General features: G+C 39.7%; 1 protein-coding gene across 7 annotated transcripts in view; it reads left to right on the top strand.

Moving 5' to 3' along the window:
- Positions 1-24,097, top strand: part of SPPL3 (signal peptide peptidase like 3) — a 70,756-nt gene that overhangs the window by 34,003 nt on the left and 12,656 nt on the right. For 5 of the 7 annotated variants that reach the window (XM_051633835.1, XM_051633834.1, XM_051633832.1 and 2 more), the window contains 3 exons: positions 13,083-13,160; positions 19,126-19,220; positions 22,167-22,286. In XM_051633835.1, coding sequence (XP_051489795.1) covers positions 13,083-13,160; positions 19,126-19,220; positions 22,167-22,286 — 293 coding nt within the window. Of the gene's footprint in view, positions 1-9,077; positions 9,230-13,082; positions 13,161-19,125; positions 19,221-22,166; positions 22,287-24,097 lie in introns of those variants that run through there. The other 2 variants (XM_051633831.1, XM_051633830.1) reach the window with 2 other exon arrangements.

The raw sequence follows: 24,097 nt of genomic DNA, 5'->3' as shown, positions 1-24,097 counted from the left end.
TTACTGTGTGTTCTTAGAAAATAGGATTAAAAAGAAGAGAAATGAAGAGAAGGCCTCAGGAAAAATGTGACTACAGAAGTGTCTATCCAAAATACCTAGTATTAGTAGGCTCAGTAGTATGGGAGAATCATAGTGCTCATAATGTAAAACCTTAACTGACTTCTGTTCTAAATCATATGCAGTTTTAACAAGTTAATTGCATTATAGTCTGTTGATATGCATTTAGTGCCATGGAAACAATTGAAGCTGAAGTTGTTTCCTGGCTTCACACTACCCTGAGTCACTGAGCCTTTGGCACAGGTACCTGGAGACACGCAGCACTGAGTGTTTGTGTTTCTTTGTAGTGTGTCATTTTGGTGCTTTCTGCTAAGAAATCTTCCTGTCATAAATACATGTAGTGCTCTGGTTCACTTGTTTCTGGTTTTTTCTGTGTTAAGTAAAGTAGCCATTGATGCCCTTTGATTAAGAGACTGTGGAGTGTGTGGTGTGCTTGTGGGTGTGAGAATTTTAATAAAGAGTCAGTGGCTTGTATCAGAACAGGAGCAAAATCCCAGTTTTAAGCTTCATTTCCCCCCATCACCACCTCAGTTGTAACTGAACTGGGATAATGGGAAATGTGTGTTCAGATACAGCTTTGTGCCTTTTCTGTGGGTGGGATCTGTTCAGCAGCACATACCAGTAATGTAGAGCCTAATGATATTTGATACTTGAGGTTTTTTGCCTGTTTAAAGGAGTTTACCCTTTGTAAAGAAGTTTCCTTGCGTTTGCTTTCTGAAAAGCAAAACATGGTGCTGTTCGGTTCTTTAGAACTGTACTTCTGGTTTTGTGAGCAGCAGTGCATTATTCTTCTACAAATAAAGTACTAGAACCATGAAATGTTACGTTGCAGTAGTACGGAAAACCTGGTGTGAGATTTTACTTAAAGCTTTTCTTTCTAACTACATGTAAGGTTTGGGGGTTTTTTTGGGTTTTAAAAAATGTTTTCAACTCCTTCCTTTTCACTTAAAGTAGAAGGGGTGTTATTTTCAGTCAGTGCTTCTGCTTCAATGAAGAAATTAGACATACTTTACATTTTCTGGGTTCAGCTGCTGGTCATTTCTTAACCCACTTGCAGCTCATTTTTTGCCCACTAGCACTTTTTTTTCTTCTATTATCAGGAATAACCGTGATACTTTCTGCTTCTGTTAATGTGTCTTTTGATCTTATTTGTATGTTTGGAGGATGGAACAGTTCATCTTACGTGTTTGACTTTTGTGTGTGTCTGCCAAAGTAATCTGATACTGTTGTAGAGTTTTCAGTCTACTACAGGCCTGAGAAGTGTTTTGTTGTTCTCCAGATGAACCAGTGTGGAGCTGAAGACTCACCATCCCCCACTTTTCTAAATTTAGAAAAACTTTAAGTCTGTGTGGCACAGTTTCAAAGTACTTGTATGTCCAGTATGACCTGGGATTGTTTTGGTGCTGTGGGAATATGTGGGAAAGAAGGCTGCTTGGGGGTGGGGGGGTTGGTGGGTTCTTGTTTTTCTTTTAGTGAAAACATAAATTGTGTGTGTGTGCAAGATGCTTTTACAGGACATATTATTGTCAGTGGTTGTATGTTAATTGTTTGGTAACAGCTTGCAAAGTCAATATGAATCTCTTAATTGTGAGACAGTGATGAGATACTTGCTCACCACTCTTCCTGGTCCAGATGGAGCAGCAGTGAAGATCAGGACAAATGTTTCATTCCAAATAATGAAAACTTCTGCATTTTATCAGCTCGGCCAACTTTCAGTTATGGCTTAGAGTCCTCTGAGATGCTGTTGGCTGAAAGTAATAACTTGTGCTGTAGTGCCTGTGTTAACAATGTTGAGTCATAATATGTTAACAATGTTGAGTCATAATATAAATTGCTTGTCAGCATTTTCACTGCCGTGGCATCTGACCCTCCCCAGAACAGACCTTCCTGCTCCTGTGAGAGCAGAGCACCCACACTGGGCTCATACCCAGCCTGCTGTGGCTGCTCCCTGCCCAGCTGTGCCCGTGGGGTTGTGGACATCTCCCTGCAGGGCTTCGGCAGGGCTTTGCTGCTGAACAGGGATTATTGTGCAGAGACTCTCCTCGTTCTTCAAGCAGTAAATGCATCCTTTTAGATTATTCTAGTCGGTGAGCTTTTCTGTTAAGTAGCAAAAGGCTCACAGAGATCAAACATAGATGGGAGCCAAAGTGAAGACTTTGGGGAAGTTTTTGTCTTCTTCCTCTAACTAGAGTAAGTGCCATAAAATGAAACCTAGCACTGAGCAGGCTTGTGTCTAATGCAGAACTGTACTGCCAAGTGATTGCAAACTCTGGGTTGCATGTAGGACTGGGATATAAACCAATCTCTTTATAACCCAAGAAGGTCTTAACTGTCAAAATTGCAGAAAACTTTCCTGTGCCAGGGATAACCACTGACATTTCCAGAAGGCCCTTCCTGAAAGCACGGTGTTGTTCGGATCACGATGAAACTGTCTAGCATAAAACTGCAGACAGCTTGCACAGTGGTATTCTGTAGACTTAAATTACAGTAACCACACCCTTTTTTTTCTGATGTGAAAAATGCTATTTTTGGAAAATTCATACAGTTGAAAGTGGCAATTTAGATAGAAGAGCTGTTTCAGCAAAGCTTTGGAGTAGGCTAAATATTGGACTGACCTTTGCAGAGTTCACTGGTTTGCTGGAATCTGAGAATTTCCATGAAGAAATATGCTTGTGGCTCTGGCGAGAGAGGATCGTGCATAATAGATCTTGATTTGACCTCCTCTCTTCTCTGTCCTTCCCATCCTCCTCTTGATTATTTGTGTAAGGTGGAAACTTTTTCAGATGAGGAAAGTCTTCCTGTGTGGTCAGTTAGTTCTTTCGGCTAAGCAGCAACCTCCTTGCTTTGTCAGATTCCTCATACCTATTTGTATGTATATTTTCGTGGCTTTATGTTTGTATGTTGTTCTGATATCTGCTGATCTTAATTCTCTCACAAAAGCATTATAGTCCTGTTGTTTGGCAGTTGATATGGTACTACAGCAAACCTTGAATCTGTCCTCTACAGTGCACTGCAGTCTGCTTTCCATTTATAAACTGTGAAGACAGTTACAGACCAGACAATGCTCTACTTCGTTCAGCAAATGACTCCTACCTCTTTCTTTCATTCTCATGAAACATATTTTTAACATTCCGGTATTTTGGCCCTTGCAAATGCAGTAGGGCTACTTTTTGTACCTCCCTGAACAGCCTAATATTGCATGTTAATGATACTGGGGCTTACACGACAGTCTCATCAGGGGCTGGCCTGAGCCTCAAGATGTGCTGTGGTCAGACCGTGCAGCTGTAGCAAAGCATCTGGAGAACTGGGGGTTATAAAAGGGCACAGGTGCTCTAAGGGCTCATGTGGACAGATAACTTCATTGTAGTTGTCAAGAGATGGATTCTGCTGCATGCTGCAGATGTAGAGATTACTAGTGACAGCCAGTCTGGAAGGACTGAAATAGCACAAAATCCTGTGGGATGTTGTCAGAGATCACAGCAACTACAGTACTTGTGGTCTGTTTTGAAAACGAACTTTGGAAAATCAGTGCTAACCTGTGTAGAAGGTTAGTTAGAGGGAAACAGTTTTCTTTATATTATCTCCATAAAGCTCCTGGAAGGGTCCCACCTTGTCCCTGGCCAAATGTTGGCTCCTTTTGTCTGTCACACCTGGTAATTGTGCAGCTGCTGACTGGGATGAAAACCCACTTCATAGAAACAGTAATTTGGCCAGGTCACCTTGCTAGTTTGCTGGGGTAATTTTTCCACCTTTCTTCTATTCCTGCCCATGAATAAAATAAGTTTTATTAGCAAAACCCAAGCTAATTGTAATAGCAAATGTTTGAAAAAGGAGGTTTTGTTGGCAGAGCCCTATTAATGCTGCTGAAGTCTGGGTTGAGCTAACTTGAAGTGCCTAAAATTGACAGTGGAGGGCTGGCCTGCTAGTCTCTCTTGCCTTAGAGTTTTGATTTTCAAACCAACATAGGCAAACCCCATCTTAAGCTGGAGTCCTTTAGATTTATTTGTCAAGAAGGAATAAAAGTAATACTTGTTTTAAAAAGTAAAACCAGGGCCGTGCCTTGGCTCAGCAGTGAGCTGGGCTGGGCTGGGCTGTAGTGGGATGCCAGTGTTCTGGAACAAGTTAGCTGATCTGCAGCAGCTCAGTTAAAATAAACATGGCACGATTAAAATACAAAGTTGAGTAAAACATTCACTACTAACAGGGTCTGTGTTTTGATATCAGATGTGTTTTTCCATATATTCTTTTTCAGTTTAACTCATTGAAATTATAGCTGCTAGCTTTTCTTCTATGGGAATTCATCATTGCAGACATTATTGTATGGATATTCTGTTCACATTTAAAAAATAGTAATTGCAGTTTTTTATACTCGTGATACAGTTTCAAAATCTACTGGAGAGGATTCTTTGGCTGGTGGTGACATATATTTGGCAGTAAAGGCATATTCTGTTCTTCATGACAACTGGTGTTTTCTTCCATTCTTTGATTCTTTGAGAAAGAAAGAAAGAAAGAAGGGGAGGTTCCCAGGTCTTGGTTTGTTTGTTTAGGGTAAAAACTCAAGCCCAAACCAAGTCAACCAGCCAACCCTCCTTAATACAACAAAGAAAAAAAAAAAAATTGTGTTTAGGTAAGAGGTGAAAATTCTGTATCCAGGCTCCCATTCAGTCTATGAATGGATAGTATGAAATAAAAAAGCTTGTATTTTCTGCTCCAGTGGTGTCAAAGACATTGGATATATTTTTTGTTATTTCTTTTGGTTCTGGCTACTTAATACTCAGACAGATATGTGTGTCCAGTACAAGGTATCTGAAGATGTAATTTTCACTGATTGCAGATTTTGCTCCCAAGTATCCTGTTTAGCTCCAGCAGAGTGGTGGGGAGGTCAGGAGCTGAGGATGCTGTTGGCTTAGGGGCTGTTCTCTCTTGGTTGCTGCTTTGACTGAGCAAGGTGCTGCTGTGCTTCCCTGCAGGCTCTGCACTTGTGCTCCTGCTCCTGCTAGGGAGTGAGTTGTGTGCTCCAAGCTGAGTGGGAAATCTGGAAGTCTTCCAGTTACTGTGATTCTTAAACACTGTGAAACATGTAATTCTTTGTTCTGTTGGCAAGCAGTGGGATGAACCAAAAGAGTAGCTCAGATAATGTTATTAACAGAAAATTGCTTTGTTTTTGCAAGATTGTGTCTCCTGGTGCTTTACTGGGCCTATGCTGCAATTTCATCTCAGAATGAGGTCAGTGGAATGTTTTCTCTTAGCATTTTAGTTGTGAGCTTAGAATTTGGATGTTTGGGAGAGTTTTAGGAAAGTAGCTTTCTGAAAAGGATAGAAGAGGGAACTGAGCTTTTACACTGGATGTGTGTGTATGTTTATATATATCTATATATGGTATCTAATAGTGTGAAAATGTTCTGAGACCTCTGGTTACAACTTTGAAATGCTGCCTGAGCCCTAACCAAGTCTGCATAGGATAATCTGGTTTTCCTGGGACATCTCAAATTATTCTTTTATTCACTTTAGAGTTGCTTGAAGCTGTTGTTGTTTTTTTTCTGGTATGATCCATGTTTCCACACATTACTCTGACCTTATCTGCACGTGACAATGAGATGAAATTGTAAGCTTACTTTAGAAAACATGCTATTCCTTTAACACAAGTGAATTCATAGCAATTTGCTTGTTTTTCCTATGAATCACACTAAAGAATGTGTGGAGATGTTTACAGCTGTGGGTGCCATGACTTGACGCTTAAAATTATACCTTTAACTGTTACACTCAGATTTAACTTTGGTCTGGCAGCAAGCCTAATGGGGGCTCTTAAATATGTATATATCTTGCACATGTAAGGCAGTTGAAAGAGGCTTTTTAGTTATACCCTTGACCTGGAATCCAGTAAAGGAAAAAAACAGTATTGGTTTTACCTAGGGAGTGAGTCTGCCCCCCAACCAAAATGAATATTTACACAATTAACTGTAATTGATCTTTGTGTACATAGTGTTGCTCTTCTTCCATTGGCCCTAGGGCTGTGCTCTGCAGTCCTGCAGTTTGATTTGTTCATCCTAATAAAGGATGCTACAGTGATAGTTCACAAATGCCTTGCACTGTAGCATCAGAAATGAATTGCTCTTAGCAAGAAATTGTCCTGATCACTGTGTTCTCTCACACTTCTTTTAAGGCATAAAATAGTAGCACATTTGGAAAGTGCAAGAGGCAGAGTCAGGAAGACACCTTCCACCCGAGTAAAATACTTTTGTGTGATCAAAAGCAAACAGATGCGTAGGGTCACTGTGGTGAACGTTGGTTTCTGTCTACAGCAGAGCTCAAAAATACAGGGATGGGGCAGGGGAAGTGAGCTGCAAAATATTCTTAAACTTGCCTTGGATTTACCAACCAGTGTTTCTTGACTTGCTGATTTTCTGTTGTGATAGCAATCACTGATGTAATAAACACTAAAAAGCTTTTGAAATGTATTAAAATACTGAAGAAGGGGAAGGTAGAAACTTCTTCCATCCTTGATTTTGACATTTAACACCAGATTTCCAGCAGAAGTTGATTGTGTGTTGTTTGTTGTTTTTTTCTGTTTCCCTTTGAAATAATTGACTGCTGAGACAGGACCCTCAAATGAATGTTTGCATTCAGCAAGATTTGAAAAGGAAAGTAATAGGGCAGGGAAGGAGATGCTTCCTTGTCACCTTTCCTAGTACCTACTTATGAGGAGTTTTCTTCTGAATACAATGCAAATTGGGAAGATGGGATACATGTTTTGGTGGGCATGGGTTATTGTCAGTTACCTTATTGAGGAGGCAGTGGTCATTAGATAAAAGTGATATTTGAAATGTAGATGAAGAGTACCATATTTATCAAATAAATAGTAATGGCTTTTAATGTGGGCTGAAGAGTATTTGAAGTTTACTTTGGTCACTTCTCAAGCAACCACATCTTTCAGAAACTGAAATATGCAAGTAAATTCACATGTGGATCCGGTTTACCCCAGTTATCTCTGGCATGAGGCTCCCCATGAGTTTTGAAGGACTTGTTGTATAGGAGAAAATGTATGGACTAAAATTGTAGTCAGAAGGACTTACATTCAGATGCCAAGGAAAGTCCTCTAATTTCACCAATGAGTGTTTTGAACAACAGGTGAGGTAAACATCTCTCATGACTGATGGATTGCCTTTCACCAAACTCAGATAAAATTATAACTCTGTGAATTAAATAATCTCCTTACATTTCTGTAAGTATGAATTTCTGTGATTCTGTGCTAGAAGTCTGCAAGTTGTAGATTTGGTCCCATTAAACACAGTAAAAGCTCTTCTATTTTAATCCATCCTTACCCTGGCCTATCTAGCATGCTTGCCTTCCCTGTAGAGTTTTATTTTCCTCAATCTTGAAAGCACTTGGGTATGTTGGTCACTGATAAAGAAAAATACCTGATGAAATGCAACCTTCTCTCATTGTGTGAACTTCAGTGAAGTTAGTTCATCAACTGCACTTTTCAAGTTGATGTGATTTATTTGTTGCTCTAATGTTTGCATTCTTGTATATGTTCAGCAGATGCAGGGGGAGTTTATCTTGCTGCTATTGTAGCAGCTTTTGTACGAGAGTTATTCATGTCCGAGGCCCTCAGTGTGCATTGCTGTGGAGACTTCAGTGCACAGGCTTCTCAATTCCACTCGACGGGTTTCTACACAATAATTTATCTTGCACCTGGAAGTCAGGGGGGTGGTACTTGCTACTGAAACATGGAGGGGCTGAATTTCTTTGATCATACATTTAGTAGGCATCTGGTGCAAGCAGAAAGAGGTTTTTATTTCAATTACATAAAACTTCCCTTGTCTCTTAGGCAATAGTTTTGGGGTACTTAAGGCAATGGTGCCACTGAACAGTCTTTCCATTTTGTTTTTATGCCCAGAAACAGGCCAGATCAGGAATCTGAATTGCTTGAGAAACCTTCCCATTCATTTTCCATTACCATTCAAGCAGACAGGTCCCAAATCAAGTTTTCCATGTGGTTTTCCAAAGGGTTGTACTGGCACGGAATGAAGAAAGAGAATAGAGGGTGGCAGAAGGCAAGAAGTTGCTTCTGTAATGGCAGTGTTGGCTTGTGGTCCATGGCAAGTTGGTGATGCAGAGAGGAATGCTCTGCACTGTCATTGGGAGATGGGTTTTGGTTCTGAGTTTTGTTGTTCTCCGAGTCTGCACTGAACACGGTGACTTGTAGATACTTACGGCTCAAGCCGGAGGGCAAAAAGAAGTTCCTCCTGCTGGTTTGGAAGGACAGTTGAAACTCTTCTCAAGAAACTGCTTATCTTTGGTGAGAAGGAAGAGCTGGAGCATGAAAACCAGTGCTTGAGTTGTCTGGGTGATTTTCTTGAATGGAAGTGCAAAAGAAATAACAAAAACAGAGAAACTAAAAAGTAAGTAAATAATAGGAAAACAGTAGGACTAAAAGAGGGGGATTTACAGAAATGTATAAGCAGGCAGAGGTAGGGCGAATGTTCACAAAGACAGGTGGGCTTGGACCTGTCATGACAAGGGAAAAGAGAGCTTGACCTGCAGCTACTGATACAGAGACAAGCGTCTGATGCAGTTGCAAGTGTCTCTAATGTAACACCATTACTGTTGTTGTTGCAGCCTTCCATAGCTGGCTACCATCTTCTCTAGCTGGAAATGAAGTGGGTCTCTGTTCCCTTGGGAATACAGAAGTTATTCATGTTTTCCCAGAAGGGAGAGTGCTGCTTGGAACGCCAGCTGTGACTGGAGTGGTGTGTTTTGCAGCGTTAGGGTTTGGGAGGCGTGGAAGTGGTTGTGTGTCACAGTGGCTGGGCATCCCTGGAATTGTTCTGTAGGTAAAGGTCCATGGAGCAGTCTGTGCCAGGCTGGAGAGCTCGCTGCTTGGATTGTTGTCTGGACAATACTTTCACTGTATAGCTGTAGGGCTGACACACAGAGTATGTTATAGAACAGTGCTGGCTGTGTCTCTGTCTTGGCATGTCTCAGCAGGCTCTGTGTTGTAAGCACTTGCTCATGAAGCTGCCAGAAATAGATGCCTAATGGCAGAGAATTTACTAAAATTGATCTCAGCCCTGTCAAGATGCAGGTTCAGAGAGATCTTGAGTTGTAGAGAAGGCGTTGGGGAAGTTACCTCTCACTGGCTGCTGAGAAAAGGAGCTTACACAGAAAAGTAAGGCATTGGTGTGTTTGGTTTTATGAAGTGCTTGGGTCTAGTTATTAGTTTCAGTTACTTCTTGACTGAGTTAACAAGAGTCTGTCTGATAGCCCTATTAAATAACTAACTTCTAAACCAGCTTGCTTACATGGATGTTGAATTTCAGGTGTGGTAGAGTAAGAATTCTAAGAAAATATACTTCCCTGAGAAAATAATTGGTGTCTGTGTTTTGAGCAGTGTTGTGCATATATACTGGAGTTTAGGAATGGGCTGGCAGTTGTTCTTATAGCACAGAGAGGAACTGCACTAAAGTCCCTCAAGACAGCAGTCTCTAGCCTGGCCTCATCCAGTATTCATTTTCAGAATGAGAATGAAGAATAACAATTTTTTCTTAATGGCTTGCCATGGAGTAAGTACTGAGAATTGCTTCTAAAATCAGTATTTAAGTCAAAGGACAATTATGCATGGGCTTGTGACAGGCATTGTCTGTGCATAAAATATTTCATTTGACAAAAGCACTTGGTACCATCTTGGTAGAAGCAAGATGGTTTCAATTTTACATGTGCAGTAGAAGGCTGGTTACATGTGACTGAACAAAGTCTGCTCCACCTTCTGAGAAATGCCATTAGTGTGGGGCTTTGTTTCTGTGGTGGCTGATCCCATTTCAGGTTTGGCTGTGGCAGAGTGCACTCTTGCATACATGAAATATGGTTACAGGAGAAGCCAGTTGTATGCATATGGGCTCTGCTGGACTTGCAGAAGGTCATTTACATTTCAGTTAAACCTACAAATGGGCTTGGAGATGACTGTCTGGCATTTAGAATAGTACTGAAAACTTTGAAGTAGTCATACTGCTTGATCCTTCTGTGGGATGCTGTCATTTCCTCATTATCTCTAGTCTGGATTAATGCATTAGAAAGTGTTTATTTGGGATCAAGGGTTTTTAGCCTCTTAATGCAATGTCCAGTGGTTAGGATTTCAGGAAGCAATTCTGTTTTCAGGTTTTATGCAGTAGCTTATAAAATGTAACATGTTAAAAAGATGCAGGCTTTCATTACAATGAGATTCACTGCAGCATTATGAAGTTATTCTTGGAAGTTTGTCTTTGGGCTACTTGTGTTGGAAACTTGGGATGGAATCTGGACGCGCTGGAGCTGCTTGCACGATTCCTGCATCCAGTTAGTCATCCTGTGTGTGTTTTGCATTGCTCTTTTTCCAGCTGCCTCAGGAAGAAGGAAAGTGTGACTATTTGTTTCCCCAGACCATCAGTGTGATAGCAACACTGAGGATTTTAGCATGTCCTGCTGTAAGATCTCTATGGGGAGAAGTCAGGAAACCCCACAGGTCTGCCATGAGTTTATAATTACACCATTGCCCTTTTCTTGTGCTGGATGGAAGGACTTTAATTCTCATTCCTCCCTTGCATGGAATCAGCAGAGAGCTGTCCTGATCGTTGCTGCAGCCTGGCAGGAGGGTTAATGGCCTATTAGATCATCATTTAGAAGGGGTTTGTATGTATGCAGTTTCTTTTCTCAGTCTTTAATACAAAACTTAATGGATTAGTACAGAGCTTCCCCAGGATCTGCATATCATCCTTATTTTATCTGTTTTATAAATCATTCTAACATTTACAACCTTGTTTTGGCTAATGTTTATTAACTATGATGAAATGGCATTTTAATTATCATAGCTTCCAAAGTTGTCATTGAATGATTAATTATGTAGAAAACATTGTTCATCTCAAAAGTGTTTGCCAATTTACGAAGATATAATTTTATGAACATCAGTTAATAAATTTTAGTGCAATAACCCTGGACATATTTAATCTCAGTTGGAATTCCATTAAATCATTTTGCTTTTCTTATAAATTGGGAGTTCCCAAATATTCTTTTAATAGATCAATTCTGCTATTTATTCTCAAATCCAAACAGGATACAAAGTATCCCTTTCCCTTTGTGAGGGAATGCTTCTCTCTGAAATTGAAGCTAGTAGCAGGACATAAAACTAATATGCTGATCCTTAAGCTGTTTCTTTGTGGTGTGTGCTTAGCTGTAATCATTGGCTAAAAATAGTCTGCTGTGAGCTGTGATGTGTAGAGCCTGAACAGCGTTTATATAGACACTGATTGCAGGTGCTTCCTTACATACTGCATGTATTTGCAATCCTGTAGATTGATCTGTGTGGATGCTTTTAAGAACTCTGTGCCAGAGCCTGGAAACTAAAGGCCAAACATGACTGGAAAACAAACAAATAAACAAATAAATAAAAAGCTTAAGAGCGTATTTGTGTTGGCCAACCTTGTGAGCAAATATGACGGGTTTTTTTCATTTTAATGTGGGGCTATGTTGAAGTTATTTATGGTAATTAGGCAAAGTAGTTTCTCATTTCTTAAGAGCTTATTCCACAAGTATAGAATTTAATCTAGAAGAGGCAGTCTGTTTTTCAGTGATGTTTAACACTGAATTTCCATCGTACAAGGTTCACATTTGTGTTTATATATTTTAAAAAGCATTTTTAAGTGTGTGTCTAATGATTTTGGTAATTATATAGTAAATTTCATAATCTTCTCTAAATTGCTTTTAAATTGGGAATGGGATGAGTGATTCTGTAACTGTCTTGTATAGTTTTTATTTGTTCAGCGATATTTAATTTGTAGCCATCATGTAATTCAATTATCTTCATTCCATCTCCACAGCCTTGCTGAAATGAGGCTTTGCGGTTGGTGTTCAGAAATGTTTTGTTATCTTTTTTGTAGCATGAGATGAACACAGTTAACATTGGGCAGTATTCCTTTCCTTTTCCATTACTTTAGCACAAGTTGTGGAAAAACTGTTGGGAGCTGTAGCGTGACCCCCAGAGCCTCTCCATGTCTGTTGTCCCCAGCCAGCCTGGTGTCCCTCTGCTTGGCTCACTCCACTGTGCCAGCTGTTTTCTCCTTTGGGCTCCCCAAAACTGTTGGCAGGATTTGAAACATGGCTTCAGGAGGGATCAGTTTTGGCAGTGATCATTTCTCTTGACTTGCAACCTGTCATCTTCTTGTTGGTCCATCGCTCAAGGTCCCCCCTGAAGGTTTTTCTCTCCTCTGGTATATCAGCCCCACTCTCCAGCTGGCTCTCAGCTGGGAACTTGCTTGGGTTGCCTTTGATCCCTATGGCCAGAGCAGAAGAGGTTTCAGTGTAAGCTACAGAGTAGGGTTTGGTCTGTCAGGGATGGGAAAAAAATCAGCAAATACTAATATTTATATTTTGGTGCTTTAAACACAAAGGTATGTTGCTTCAGGAAATCAATCTACATCTGATTTTTAAGCCTCCTGCTGAAATGTCTATTGAGAATCCTGTGTCAAATGGTCTGCAATATGTAAAAAGGCAGAATTGTGTGTGGTTTAATAAATACATATTGCAGTTTGTTGTGAGATTTGGGGGTTGTTTTGCTTTGTCTTGTTTTTCCCTGAACTAAGTGAACCTTGATGGCCATAGTGCAACTTCACTTCTATCAGTTAAGATGTGAGAGGTCTTACAGAAAACAGGTTAGTGCAAGGTTGTATTAATTGCAATTGAAGGAGTTTTAATGTGGCTGAGGGAAAAAAAAACCTTGACTGCAGTGAGTTCAGGATAAATTACCATGAGGCTTTTGAATTGTCCTGTGGAGGTTGTGCAGGTTTTGCAAGCTGTGGTCTTGAATATAAAAAGTTAATTTACAAGCTACTGGTTTGATATTCCTTGATGATGTGAGAATTTTGGAGAAAGCTGCCATAAAGATTTGTCATCCAGTTCTCTATTTGTATTGTAATAAGAAAAAGATTTAGCAAATGGCACTGGAGAAATGGACACTCGTGATCACACACCCACTTTCTTTCTCCTAATTCCAGGGCATATTCCCTTGTGGATTCCAGTCAAGTGTCTACCTTCCTGATTTCTATCCTCCTCATAGTCTACGGCAGTTTCAGGTAAGATTTTCCTTTAAGGTTCTGCAAAATTTTTATTTTTTTGAAAATGTGGCAACTGACTGAATGCAGTTTTGTTTCACTTTTGTTTCACTTTTATCAGACTGATGACTAATGTACATGAATTATTTCTTGCTTCTGAAAGAAAATGGAAAAAGAAGAAGAAGCAGCTTGCAGGGGTTTCTGAGAGACATAATTGCATGTCAAGTTACAAGGACGTATAAGATAATTTAGAAGTTAGTCCTTGAAGACAGCTCTGTTTGGGGGGTATATAAGGAGAGAGAGGCAGGAATGGAATGTTATTGATAGTAGAATTTTCTATATAATGTTTCAGAGCTGGCTGATTCAGCATGTTGTCATTGTGGCTACAAACAAGTCCAGTAAAACTGACTCCCGAGTCCCCGTGCTGTTCACTTGAGCGTGAGGAACAGCGCGGTCAAGAAGCGGGAAACACAGACAGAGCTGATCCCAGCAAACTGTCTGGGAACTGCTGCAGGATACACTGGAGATAAAAAATCACATTTGCTCCATTTTAGGAGATTTGAGTATAGTCTAGAGAGAAAACAGTTGTCCCTGTCCCTTTGGTCTTGGATCTTTTACTACATAGTTTGTTTTAATGTAGTGGCACCTACAGAATGAGGTTCATACTGACACATGAAAAAATAGTTAATCACAGCATGAAAGTATAATTTTCTTCAAACTTTAAGTACAGCATCCTTTTCTTTCTGGTTCTTGAAGAACACTGCTTCATTTAAGAAGTCTATCATAAAAGGCCATACGTGCACTATGAAGTCTCTGAACCCCTATGAGTATTCCTGAAATAGATGGTGGCCAGGGTCATACAGATGATGTAAGTTGCAGCTGTAAGGATAAGAGGTGTTAAATTGCCATCATAAGTTAATAAAGTCATATAGCGAAAGATCCAGTTTCTGGTAAAACTGTCTGTTGTTGCTAGCAAATATTAGGTAACAGCACTGCTGATGGAATTAAGATAGAAGGCTTAAGGAATTTAGAGGTGATGAAAATAAAAATTAAAAGTTTGTATTTGCTCAGCTTTTTTCTTGAAGTTTTTAGTCAGTTTAGCGTATAAAGAACTAATGCAATTTTAAACTATTTTAATTTCTGCAAATTTATATTAAATATGTACTTTTTAGTTGTGTAAGAAGTAACTATGCATCTAGCTGCAAGAAGCCCTAACATTTATTAAAACTCAGTTGTGAAAGCATAATGCAATATAAAACAGCAGGAGTGCTTGAACTTAAATTACCTGCTCTTCTCAAAGCTCCTTGCTCTGATAAATCTTCCCCTGCTGTTTGCCATCCTGTTCCTGTCTACACATGCTCTTTTGCCATCTTGTCCTACATCTGACATTTAAAACTGCTCATGAAGCAAGGACTGCAAACTTCAGAACAATCTGACTGGGTGAAGTGGTGGTGTGGTGATGGATATAAATCAGTTGAGGAAATGCCCTGTTCAGTCCACTTCTTTCCATGAATCCTGAGGACCCTAAGATGCAGGCTATTACAGACCAAGATGGGGTCCCACAGTTTTATAGTTAATTTCCTAATTAATTTCCTATATGTAGTTTTCTTTAGCAGATGTCTGAGCTGAAACCTGCCATTACAATGGTGACTTTGACAAACTCCCATTCTGTTAGGTCTGCAAATGAGCTCAAAAGCAGTTTTTTTACAGAGAATTATGCAGTGGTACAAAGGGGTCTAAGATACAATTAAGTTATTTAAGAAATTCAAGTGTGGTAGTAAGTTGCAAAACTATATAAATCTGGAAATTCCTAAAGTAGTGAAATCAAAATTTCTGGCAAAGTGGGTGGATTTTCTTAGAAAAGTGACTTGCCAGAAAGATGAAAGTTGTGGCTTAAAGAGCTCGTGCTCAAATGACAACAATGATGTCTTCACTGAGATATGAGTGGTTCATCTCAAATGGAGCTGTTATGAGACAAGAAGAAAGCAGCACTCCTTAGCTAACCTTCATGTTGCAGAAAGTGGGCTTGGTTTCTGATGTTCAGTCTGAAAAGAAGCCAGAAGAGTTATTGTGAATGTGACTTAAACAGGAGTGCAGTAATAGGATCAGAAAGAATTGGGTGGGTGAGTCATTAGGATAAAATCCATGTGTGTGGTGGATCTAATCTAATGCAGGAGGTTTCAGGGAAGCAAAGGAAACCCTTGGTCCACTGTCATTATTCTTAAAAGCAGCAGTTGGCAAAAACCAAACCAAACAAAAAGACCCCAAACCTTTGAGATATATGCCCATGGGTGAAGTCTGCATCCAGAAGGAAGTACAGCTTATAGAGTTCAGTTCCCATGTCTCTTAAGATGAACGAGCATTTCCTTCCTGCATTTGTGCTGGGTCAGGAGTTTAAGCTTCAAGCCCTTCTGAACATCTCTCCTATACACATTCTGACAGTCTCTCCGTCCTTGAACTGGATAGCCTTTATTATTCGCTCCTAAAGGGGCAGCTGTAATCCTTTAAACTGTGAGAAGCTGTAAGCTGGAGCATGCAAGTGTATGTGTTAGTTATGGGTTCTTAAAGAGGTGAGCGAGCTTGGTTTGAAACAGGTTGTTTTCTATGGGTTCTTGCAAGACAACCACCTATTCTTGTCCTAGTGCTTCTCTGTGAGTTACATGTTGGAGTTACTCTGGAGGCAGGTAACAGTTAAATCTTCTTCTATCCCATCACATATCCAGATAAGGCCTGTCAGCTTATGTAAAGCCAGATTTAACCCAGAATCTACCTGTTCAAGTATTTGCTTTTAAACCAAACCAAGAAGCATGGGATGAAACTGGTGTCTTCTGTCTCTAGGCTTTGGATTCCTACGTGTGGAAATAGAAAAAGTTCAAATTGTGTCCTTTATGACTTGACATTTTCAGAAATCAGGGTACATATTTCACAGTAAAAAGACTCTGCTTAGAGTTCCTAAGCGCCTACAGCTGCAGCGCGGCAGGGTGGAACCTTCTCACGGAATGTTACAAAGGTTGTCTGCATGTGCACACCAAATTAATGTGCATGGAAAATACCTGCTGAAGGTGAGATCTTCTTATCAGAGGTGTGGGACTCAGGCACTCTTGCACCATAGAAGAAGTGAAAACATTTTTACATGCACTTTCTGCTGTTGTTTCCCCTGTTCTTACACCCACTCCAGGTCTGCATTGGAACTTACCTTTTAATCTCACAGGAACATTTTATAAGCAACCATAGCAATGTTAGAGCACACAACATGTTGTAGGCTGTCTACAATATGCAATGAGATTTGGTTGAATTTGACTATCTCAGGTCAATGACTGATTCTGATTGTAATGTTTTATTTAGAGCAACTGAAATCTGGCAGTGCTGTGGGAACCCACAATTCTCATAGTCCCAGGGCTGTTAAGATGGGTGACTGTCTTCACTAAGTAGAGCAAGAAGGAACTTCTGCATCTGCAGGCAGCTCTGCAGATACATGCTTGCTTTCATACCTCCTCCGTATTCTCCTGCATAGTTTCCTCAAAGTGTTCCTGCAGTGGAAGTGATCCATCACTGAATCTGAACTTCCAGGATAGTCATGTGCCAGCAGCTTACTCATCCTTTGGTCTTGCTGTAATACCAAGTGGTTCCGTATGGGAAGCTGATCCAAGTTGCTTTGGAACACTGTGTTAGAAATCCTACCAACTTCAACTGTGAGGACCTACAGGAGAAGCAACTTGTAGTTTATTGCCCAGTGGGAGGTGCTGGCTTAATTTTGCCTCTGGAAGCACAGGAAAAACAAAAGCAAATGTTTCTCAGCCTGTGATTTCTTTACAGTCCAGTAGTTTTGAGCATATCATGTTTTACAATATAATTTTTAAATTTCTTGGAGAATGTTTTCTTGGAGGATGTTTTAGTGATCACTTCTCAATTGTTTTATTATGTTACTGATAATACGTAGCAGAGAGAAGAGCCAAATCATAAAACAAGTGGAGATTATTCAAAAGTTGTCTTGGATCAGCAGCTGTGTTGCTAAGTGAAAGTAATTTCTTAATTTATTCTTACTTTGGAGAAAGGATGTTTATAGGTAATAACTTTGTACTTGCAGTGAAAGGAGAGGGGCTGAAGTTGTTGATGAGCAGCAGATCTAACTTTCTCTCCAGTTTTATATGCTGGTAGTCATTGAAGGATGAGTTGCCTGATACCACTGGGAGAAAAATGGTGTGAAGTTCTTGCTAAACTGCACTAATTCAGAGAGGAAGGAAATGCTGCACTGAGAAAACTATTATCTTCTTTGGGTGAACCTTGGATCAAGTCCTAGAGGCTTCTCAGCCTTATCTTGCATTTTTATAGCTTGAGAGGAGGCTACAATACATTATGGGAAAAAGGAGGTGTGAATGAAAGATAAAGCATCCCAAATGAGATGCAGAGCAGGGACATCTTTAGAAGAACACAATAAGAACAGATTAATTTGTTAGAACTTCATTGTTCTCCGTTATCCTTGCATATGTGATATCTTTTTAGTTGATGATCCATAATCCGCATAGAAGTACTTTATGTCTAAGGTTGAAGTTTCTTCATATTTTGCCTGAGCCCAAAAGCTTTAATATCATACCACTATTTGGGAGCACTTGGATAACAGAAGCAGAAGAAATAAACTTGTTTTCTACTGGAAGAGCCTTTTTCTTGTTTTTGTTTTATGCAGTGGAACTGCTTAAGCCCTCTTTCTGTAACACACCAGACATCTCTTGATACTATAGACCTGTACGTGCTTGATTTCAGGTGCTATGAGTGCAGCACAAAATTGCTTACCTGTGCCTCACACCTATATGCTAAAGTGAGCAGGGAACTTTAGTACTTAGGATTTGTGGAGAAGATTGTGGTGTATCTTTTCCTTGTCTGATAAATGAATAGAATTTGTTTACTTTGCAAAGTTCAGTTACAGCTCAACTTGAAAAGGAGGTTAATGCCTGTTGACTTGGAAGTTGTATTGAAATACCTGGATGCTGCTGCAGACTTAAGCCAGGAGCTGTACACTGGGAGCTGTACAGTGCTTCTGGTGGTTCTCTATAGCTTATTTGAATAAAGAAATATGCAGCTAAATCATAGATAACATGCATGTATCAGAATGAGAAACTACCATGGTAAACCTGATTGCTAGTATTTTTATGAAAAACAATGTAGCATTTAATGATAGAAACGTTTTCTAGCCAAAACAGACCTTAAGTAAAATCCCCCTGTTTCAGAAGGTGAGGCCAAAATTTGTTAAAATATAATTTAGAAGTTGCATTAAAGTCAAAGACAGTAATGGCAAAAGGGGTTGAATATTGTGCTATTTTGGAACCTTTTTCAAGTGTATGTATCAAAATGAAAAGATGAGTCAATTACAGCTGAGCTGGGAACATTGGGGAATACTGTAATCTCCTGTGGATTAATTAAATTGTATCCATTTGTGCTATTTATTTGGAGTTTCCTGTAGTCATCTGTTCTGCCTTTATAAAAATACACTTACAGTTACTTTCTAGGCTTTGCTGAAACTTTCAATGAAGCAAGACATTCAGCAGACATTTACTTCTAAGCTAGTTTTGGCCATCGTTCATAACAAGATTTAGAGGAAGGAAAAAAATGAAACCAAATAGTGCAATTTGAATGAAAAAGATCAAAATGAGAACTTGGAAAGAGTTCAAATACATTAGAGTATTGAAACGTTTGTTGCATTTCCATCATGTTCTACACTTCCCAGTAATGCAGCTGAATATCTTTGTTGTGGTTGGTTGTTAACACCTACCAGTTCACACTATGGTGACCAGTCTCACTGTATCATCTGAGTGATTTGGTGCCTCATCTCTACCTGATGTAATGTATGTATGGTGTTTTTTCTCTAATAACCATGATTAAAGGCCTTTTCAGGGAGAGGGTGCAGTGGTAGCATGGTAATGAAGCTGTAGCTGATGAGCCAAAATAGGAGTTCAAACCTTGCCTGTTAAGTTTGCTTTGTTTCCTGCAGGTCTCTCAACATGGACTTTGAAAATCAAGACAAAGAGAAAGACAATAGCAGCACAGCTGGGTCTTTTAACGGCAACAGCACCAATAACAGTAAGGGTTAGCTGTACTTCTTACCTTTCTTTCCTCACCTTGATGTGCTCCATCTTCTGCTTCATTTGTCTGTGTGTTTCAGCTACATGTGTTGTAGGTCCACCTGGTACGGTGGAACTATTCTGTCTACACGCTTACCCTCCTGCTGTGCACTAATCCTGCTCTCTAGTTCATGCCAGTGGGAGCTAAATTTAAAACATCAGTGTAACATTCCAATAATGCATAGAAACTGCATGCTGCACCCTTTGCCAGGTTTTACACTAAATGGCAACAGCTTAATATTTTTTAAAAACACTACACAGTTATGAGATGGGAGTGTAATTTCTTTTTGTCTGGAGTTTATCACTAGGACATATTAGCCAGCCTGTGAGAAGTGAGAGATCTCGGGGGATGCCAGCAAGGGTATAAGGATGATTCAGCTTTATCAATAGAGAAACTGAAGTCTACAATTCACATGGATTTGGGCAACTCATTTGTAATGGAAAAGAAAGTATGTGTTTACACACAGTCTGTTCAGAATGGGGTGTAACATGTCAGCTCCTACGTGGTCATTATCCCCTCTGTAACCTATAAATAGGTTCCAGGTTTGGCCATTTGAGACGCAGTGATTTGCAGGTAAAAATGTGTAAGTGAACAGTTAGACTGGAATGTGTTGTACACAATGTGCTGTCAATTCATACCTAGGTTCATTTTTAGCAATATATATGGCCATATTCTGAGAAAAGGCTCTAGAATGAATAGTTTCCAGAAGTTTATAAGACAAGAGTGAGATATGAGCAGCCCTGTGCATGAAATGCTGAATGCTAAGGTTGCTTCTCTTAAAGTAAGAAATACAGCTTAAAAATTATAAAACAATAATATGTAGTATGTCTTTTCCTTTTATGCCTTCTTTTTTTAATACAGACTCTGGAAATATACACAGTAGTCAGAGCACTGTTTCTGCTGACAACACAGAGCAAAGAGGTTGCTATGCTTGGTGATTCAGCAATGAACAGTTGAGGCTTTTGGCATCTGGGAAGTAAGAGAAGACAGTTTGGGGATGGGGAATAAGCACATTAAGGGGATTAGCTGTCAAAACGATCAGAAATGAAATTAAGAACTCTGACATTTAACACTCCAGGCACTAATTCCCATCTGCCAAGGTGGTTTGTAGTGTGTTGTTTCTGGGGTTTTGTTTTGTTTGTTTTTTCCCTTGGGAAGCTGAAGGGCATGTGAACAAATGCTCTTTCTCAAAGCAGGAGGAACTAGATCCAAGTTACAGATTAGAACACAGGAATTTCTGTGTCTTTGCACTAACACTTGACTATCTATATTGTACTTTACCCTTTTGTACCAGACCTCAGTAACAGAAATGCTAAGTGACTTGATTCTTCTGGTTTTTACTTTTAAATTGGACTGTGCTACTTATGTTTTAAGAATAATAGATCTGTGACCTGAACTAAAAAATGATCACACAGTGCAAGAGGCAGGGCTTCCATGCTCATTGTTAGCTTTTCTTTTGTGAAAATGGTTAAAATAATTACGACAGATACTAAGTTGTAGTGAGTGTATTTCACATATGTTTGAAGTTTTTTGACATACTCAGATACACTGATAACTATGAGCTTGTGTAGGTAACCTGTTATTTAGACAACTTGCCACTCTTCCACAGAAAAAACAAAATAGACATTCTCACACAAACACAGGATGTATGTATATATTTACTTGTGTGTGTCTGTGTATATGTGTGTACAAACATATGCACAGATGTTCTGCTTGATAATCTAAAACCTTATCCTTAAAATCTTGGGACTGGTAAAACCTTTTTTATACAGCAGCGTCTTAATTGCTAGGTCTGAGTCTTGTAATAATTTTTCATTAGAGACATTTTGGATACTTCTTATCAAGTGACCACTAGATGTTACTCTTATTTTAATGCTCTGCAAGTATGTTGTGTATTTCAAATTGGTTTACTGTTTATGGTTTCGTTCCCCCTCCACTTATGATCAAATGAAAACACAGCTACAGAGACTGGTTAAGTATTAGAATTTGTGGGGATAGGTGGGCTTTTCAAAGCCTTATCCTTGTCAATTTTGTTAATAATTCTAAAATCTCATGGTAGAATATAGTAAAAAAATATCCTGTCCCGTTATTAATACCCCTAGGAGTCACACTGCATGGTTGAGGTGAGGGAAATAATCAGAATAAAATACTTCAGTGTCATTTTACTGTTTAAAATGGCTTCCAGCTATAAAATATGAGCGTGAATTTCTGTTGTTTTTTTTAGCATAAAAGACTGTAGTGCATGCTGAACTGAGCTGGTAGTTTCATAAACAGGTAAATGGCTTGGGTGGATTTTGAAAACTGCCCTTTATTGTTAGGCTTGGTGTTATCTGGTGATTGCAATCAGTGATACCATTTAAGTGCAGGGTGGCCTTCACCCAAGTGGAATTTGAGGCTGTGGCACCCTTTGTATGAGCTTGGTCAGCCTAACACCGTCTGCAGCTCTGCTGCTGATCAGGCTCTCTTTACCTTGGGCTGAGAGGTTAAATACAAACTTTTATATGCTCTGTTGAACATGTTGCTCAGGGTAAAATTAAGCAAATATACAATTTCTATCTGATTCCTAATCCCTAAATACTGTTCATTTTTGTAACTTGTTATTCATTCTATCTATGACACAAGAAAAAAATCATACATTTTCTTTCAGCTTTCAGTTGCTGGATTCTGCACAGCAGAGCTGCTGTTGCACGCACCCAGGCACTGTGACCTGCAGTTTCCCTGGAGTGTTTCTGCACAGGCTGCTCTGCTTGGTTATGAGAGTGCAGGAGGATCTTGGAGTGAACATCTGTTGTACCAGCATTGAAATCGAATGTATTGTCAGAGTCCTCAATTGTGTTGGTGAGGACTGGCTGTCAATATGTGTGTGGTAAGAAATAGCAAAAGTTAAATGTCACTTACTTTCTCCTGCAGGTATTCAAACCATTGATTCCACCCAGGCGTTGTTCCTGCCGATTGGAGCGTCTGTGTCTCTCCTAGTTATGTTCTTCTTCTTTGATTCAGTTCAGGTTGTCTTCACAATATGCACAGCAGGTGACTAAGTTTTCCTCTCTTTATAAGAACTGGAATAGAACAGAAAACATGGCTATAGTTAAAAATTGTTGATAAGAACTATAGTACACATCACAGTACATTTAAAATAAAACCTCATTGGGTTTCTCAGTTGTATTTACATGTCTCTGTAGATATTAATAAGTGACAAGTATTATTTGATAAGCATTTTCCACGTAGAGATTTGCTAAACCTACTGAACTATAAATTGCCAGAGATTTGAAAGATGCTGGATATATTGTTTTACATGAAGTTCACTCATTTATAAATCAGTGCTCAGAGCTCTACATGGTATTTCGTAACTCAGGTACTTTGCAGGAGCACAGCATAACTGGAGCTGCTATCCAGAGACTTCTTTTTCTAGTTTAATTTTTGGTTTTACTGTTAGTTTTTCTTTGTTTCAAGGCTACTTCTGGTCTCACTAGCATTTTGAGTATTATTATTTTGCACTGCTTGAATTTAGAACAAAAATGAAACTGCTGTCTGCAAATAAATTTTAAGTCCTCTGATTCTGTTTATTATTTTTTACATCTTTTTGTTTAAGTAAATATGAGGACTTTGATTTTTAGAAATTTTGGCCTTTTGACCTTTTTACAGTTCTTCAAGAGATCAGCTGCTGTTCTGGCTAGCAAGATTCTTCCTACTGCTCCAAATATGCAGCAGCTTCTAAAAATTGTACTCCTCAGTTCACACACTGAGTCTGTGGAGATTTTTAAACCCCTAAATACCTCCCATCCTCTCCTAATTCATGTATATGCAATGCAGGCTTTTCATTCATGATTTAACTCCTGAGCTATGCATCCTCTCCAGCCTCTTAAGCAGGGCTGATGTTGATGGATGAAACCTAAATCTCTGCTTTTGACATGAGTTTTGAGACTGCAGTCTCTGATTCTGTAGGCACAGCCCCATAGAGGTCTGTTGAACACTGCTTTTAGAACTTTGACCTATGACATGTATGTTCTTTCCTATTAAAAAGCGCTATTACTTCAGAGAAATTCAACTGTATTCTAGGTATATACATGTTAGAAGGGAGGATTTCTGACAAAAGACAGATCAACATTTGTAACTTTATTTGTAACACACATTTGTGGTGTGTAATTAGACAATATTGTGTCAGCTGGGACTTGCTGCAGGTTCAGGGGGACTGAGTCTGTCTGGATCGGGGCACTTGGGTATCATCACTCTTGGGCCTGGTTTCATGATACTTCTGTGTTTTTCCTTGGGCTGGCACCCAGGGTGTCATTAAGCACAGGGGACTGATCCCAGAGCCTCTATAATGCAAAGCTTTGTTAGAGGCTGTACAGCAGGGTGTGGATCCCTGCTGGATTTGGGGACTGGGGGACTTGGTCCCTCTGTCCCCTGAAGCTCAGTCTTTTTAATAGATTTTAGAAGCTGATATGGGGGGGATTTCTACATTACAGCTGATGTCTGGTTTCTTAAAGCCCTTTTAAATCTTCCTCCCTCAAAGATCTGTCTTTCAGGGAAGAGTCAGGAGCAAGGGTAGGTACAGCAAACAGCCAAGGCCAGGACCAGCTGCTGAGCAGAGGGCAGAGCTGCAGAGTTGGCGCGTTGCCTGCAGACAGGAGTTAAGCCAAAGGATTTGCCAATTGAATAATAGGTATTGAGACTAGAGGGAAGAGGATATTCATGACTGGCAGCCTGGACAGTCTGGAGCGAGTTTGAGAGTGGGTACTTGTGGGCACTGTATGAGTGTGACTACAGTTGAATTATTCTACTCTTTGAATTAACCCAGCTTTGGGGTGGTGGTGGTTGGGGATCCCAGGAGAGGAGAT

Source organism: Apus apus, chromosome 16, assembly GCF_020740795.1.
Source record: "Apus apus isolate bApuApu2 chromosome 16, bApuApu2.pri.cur, whole genome shotgun sequence".
Classification (NCBI taxonomy): domain Eukaryota; kingdom Metazoa; phylum Chordata; class Aves; order Apodiformes; family Apodidae; genus Apus; species Apus apus.
Note: the sequence above shows the minus strand (reverse complement) of the source record. Positions and strands in the feature narration are given on the sequence as shown.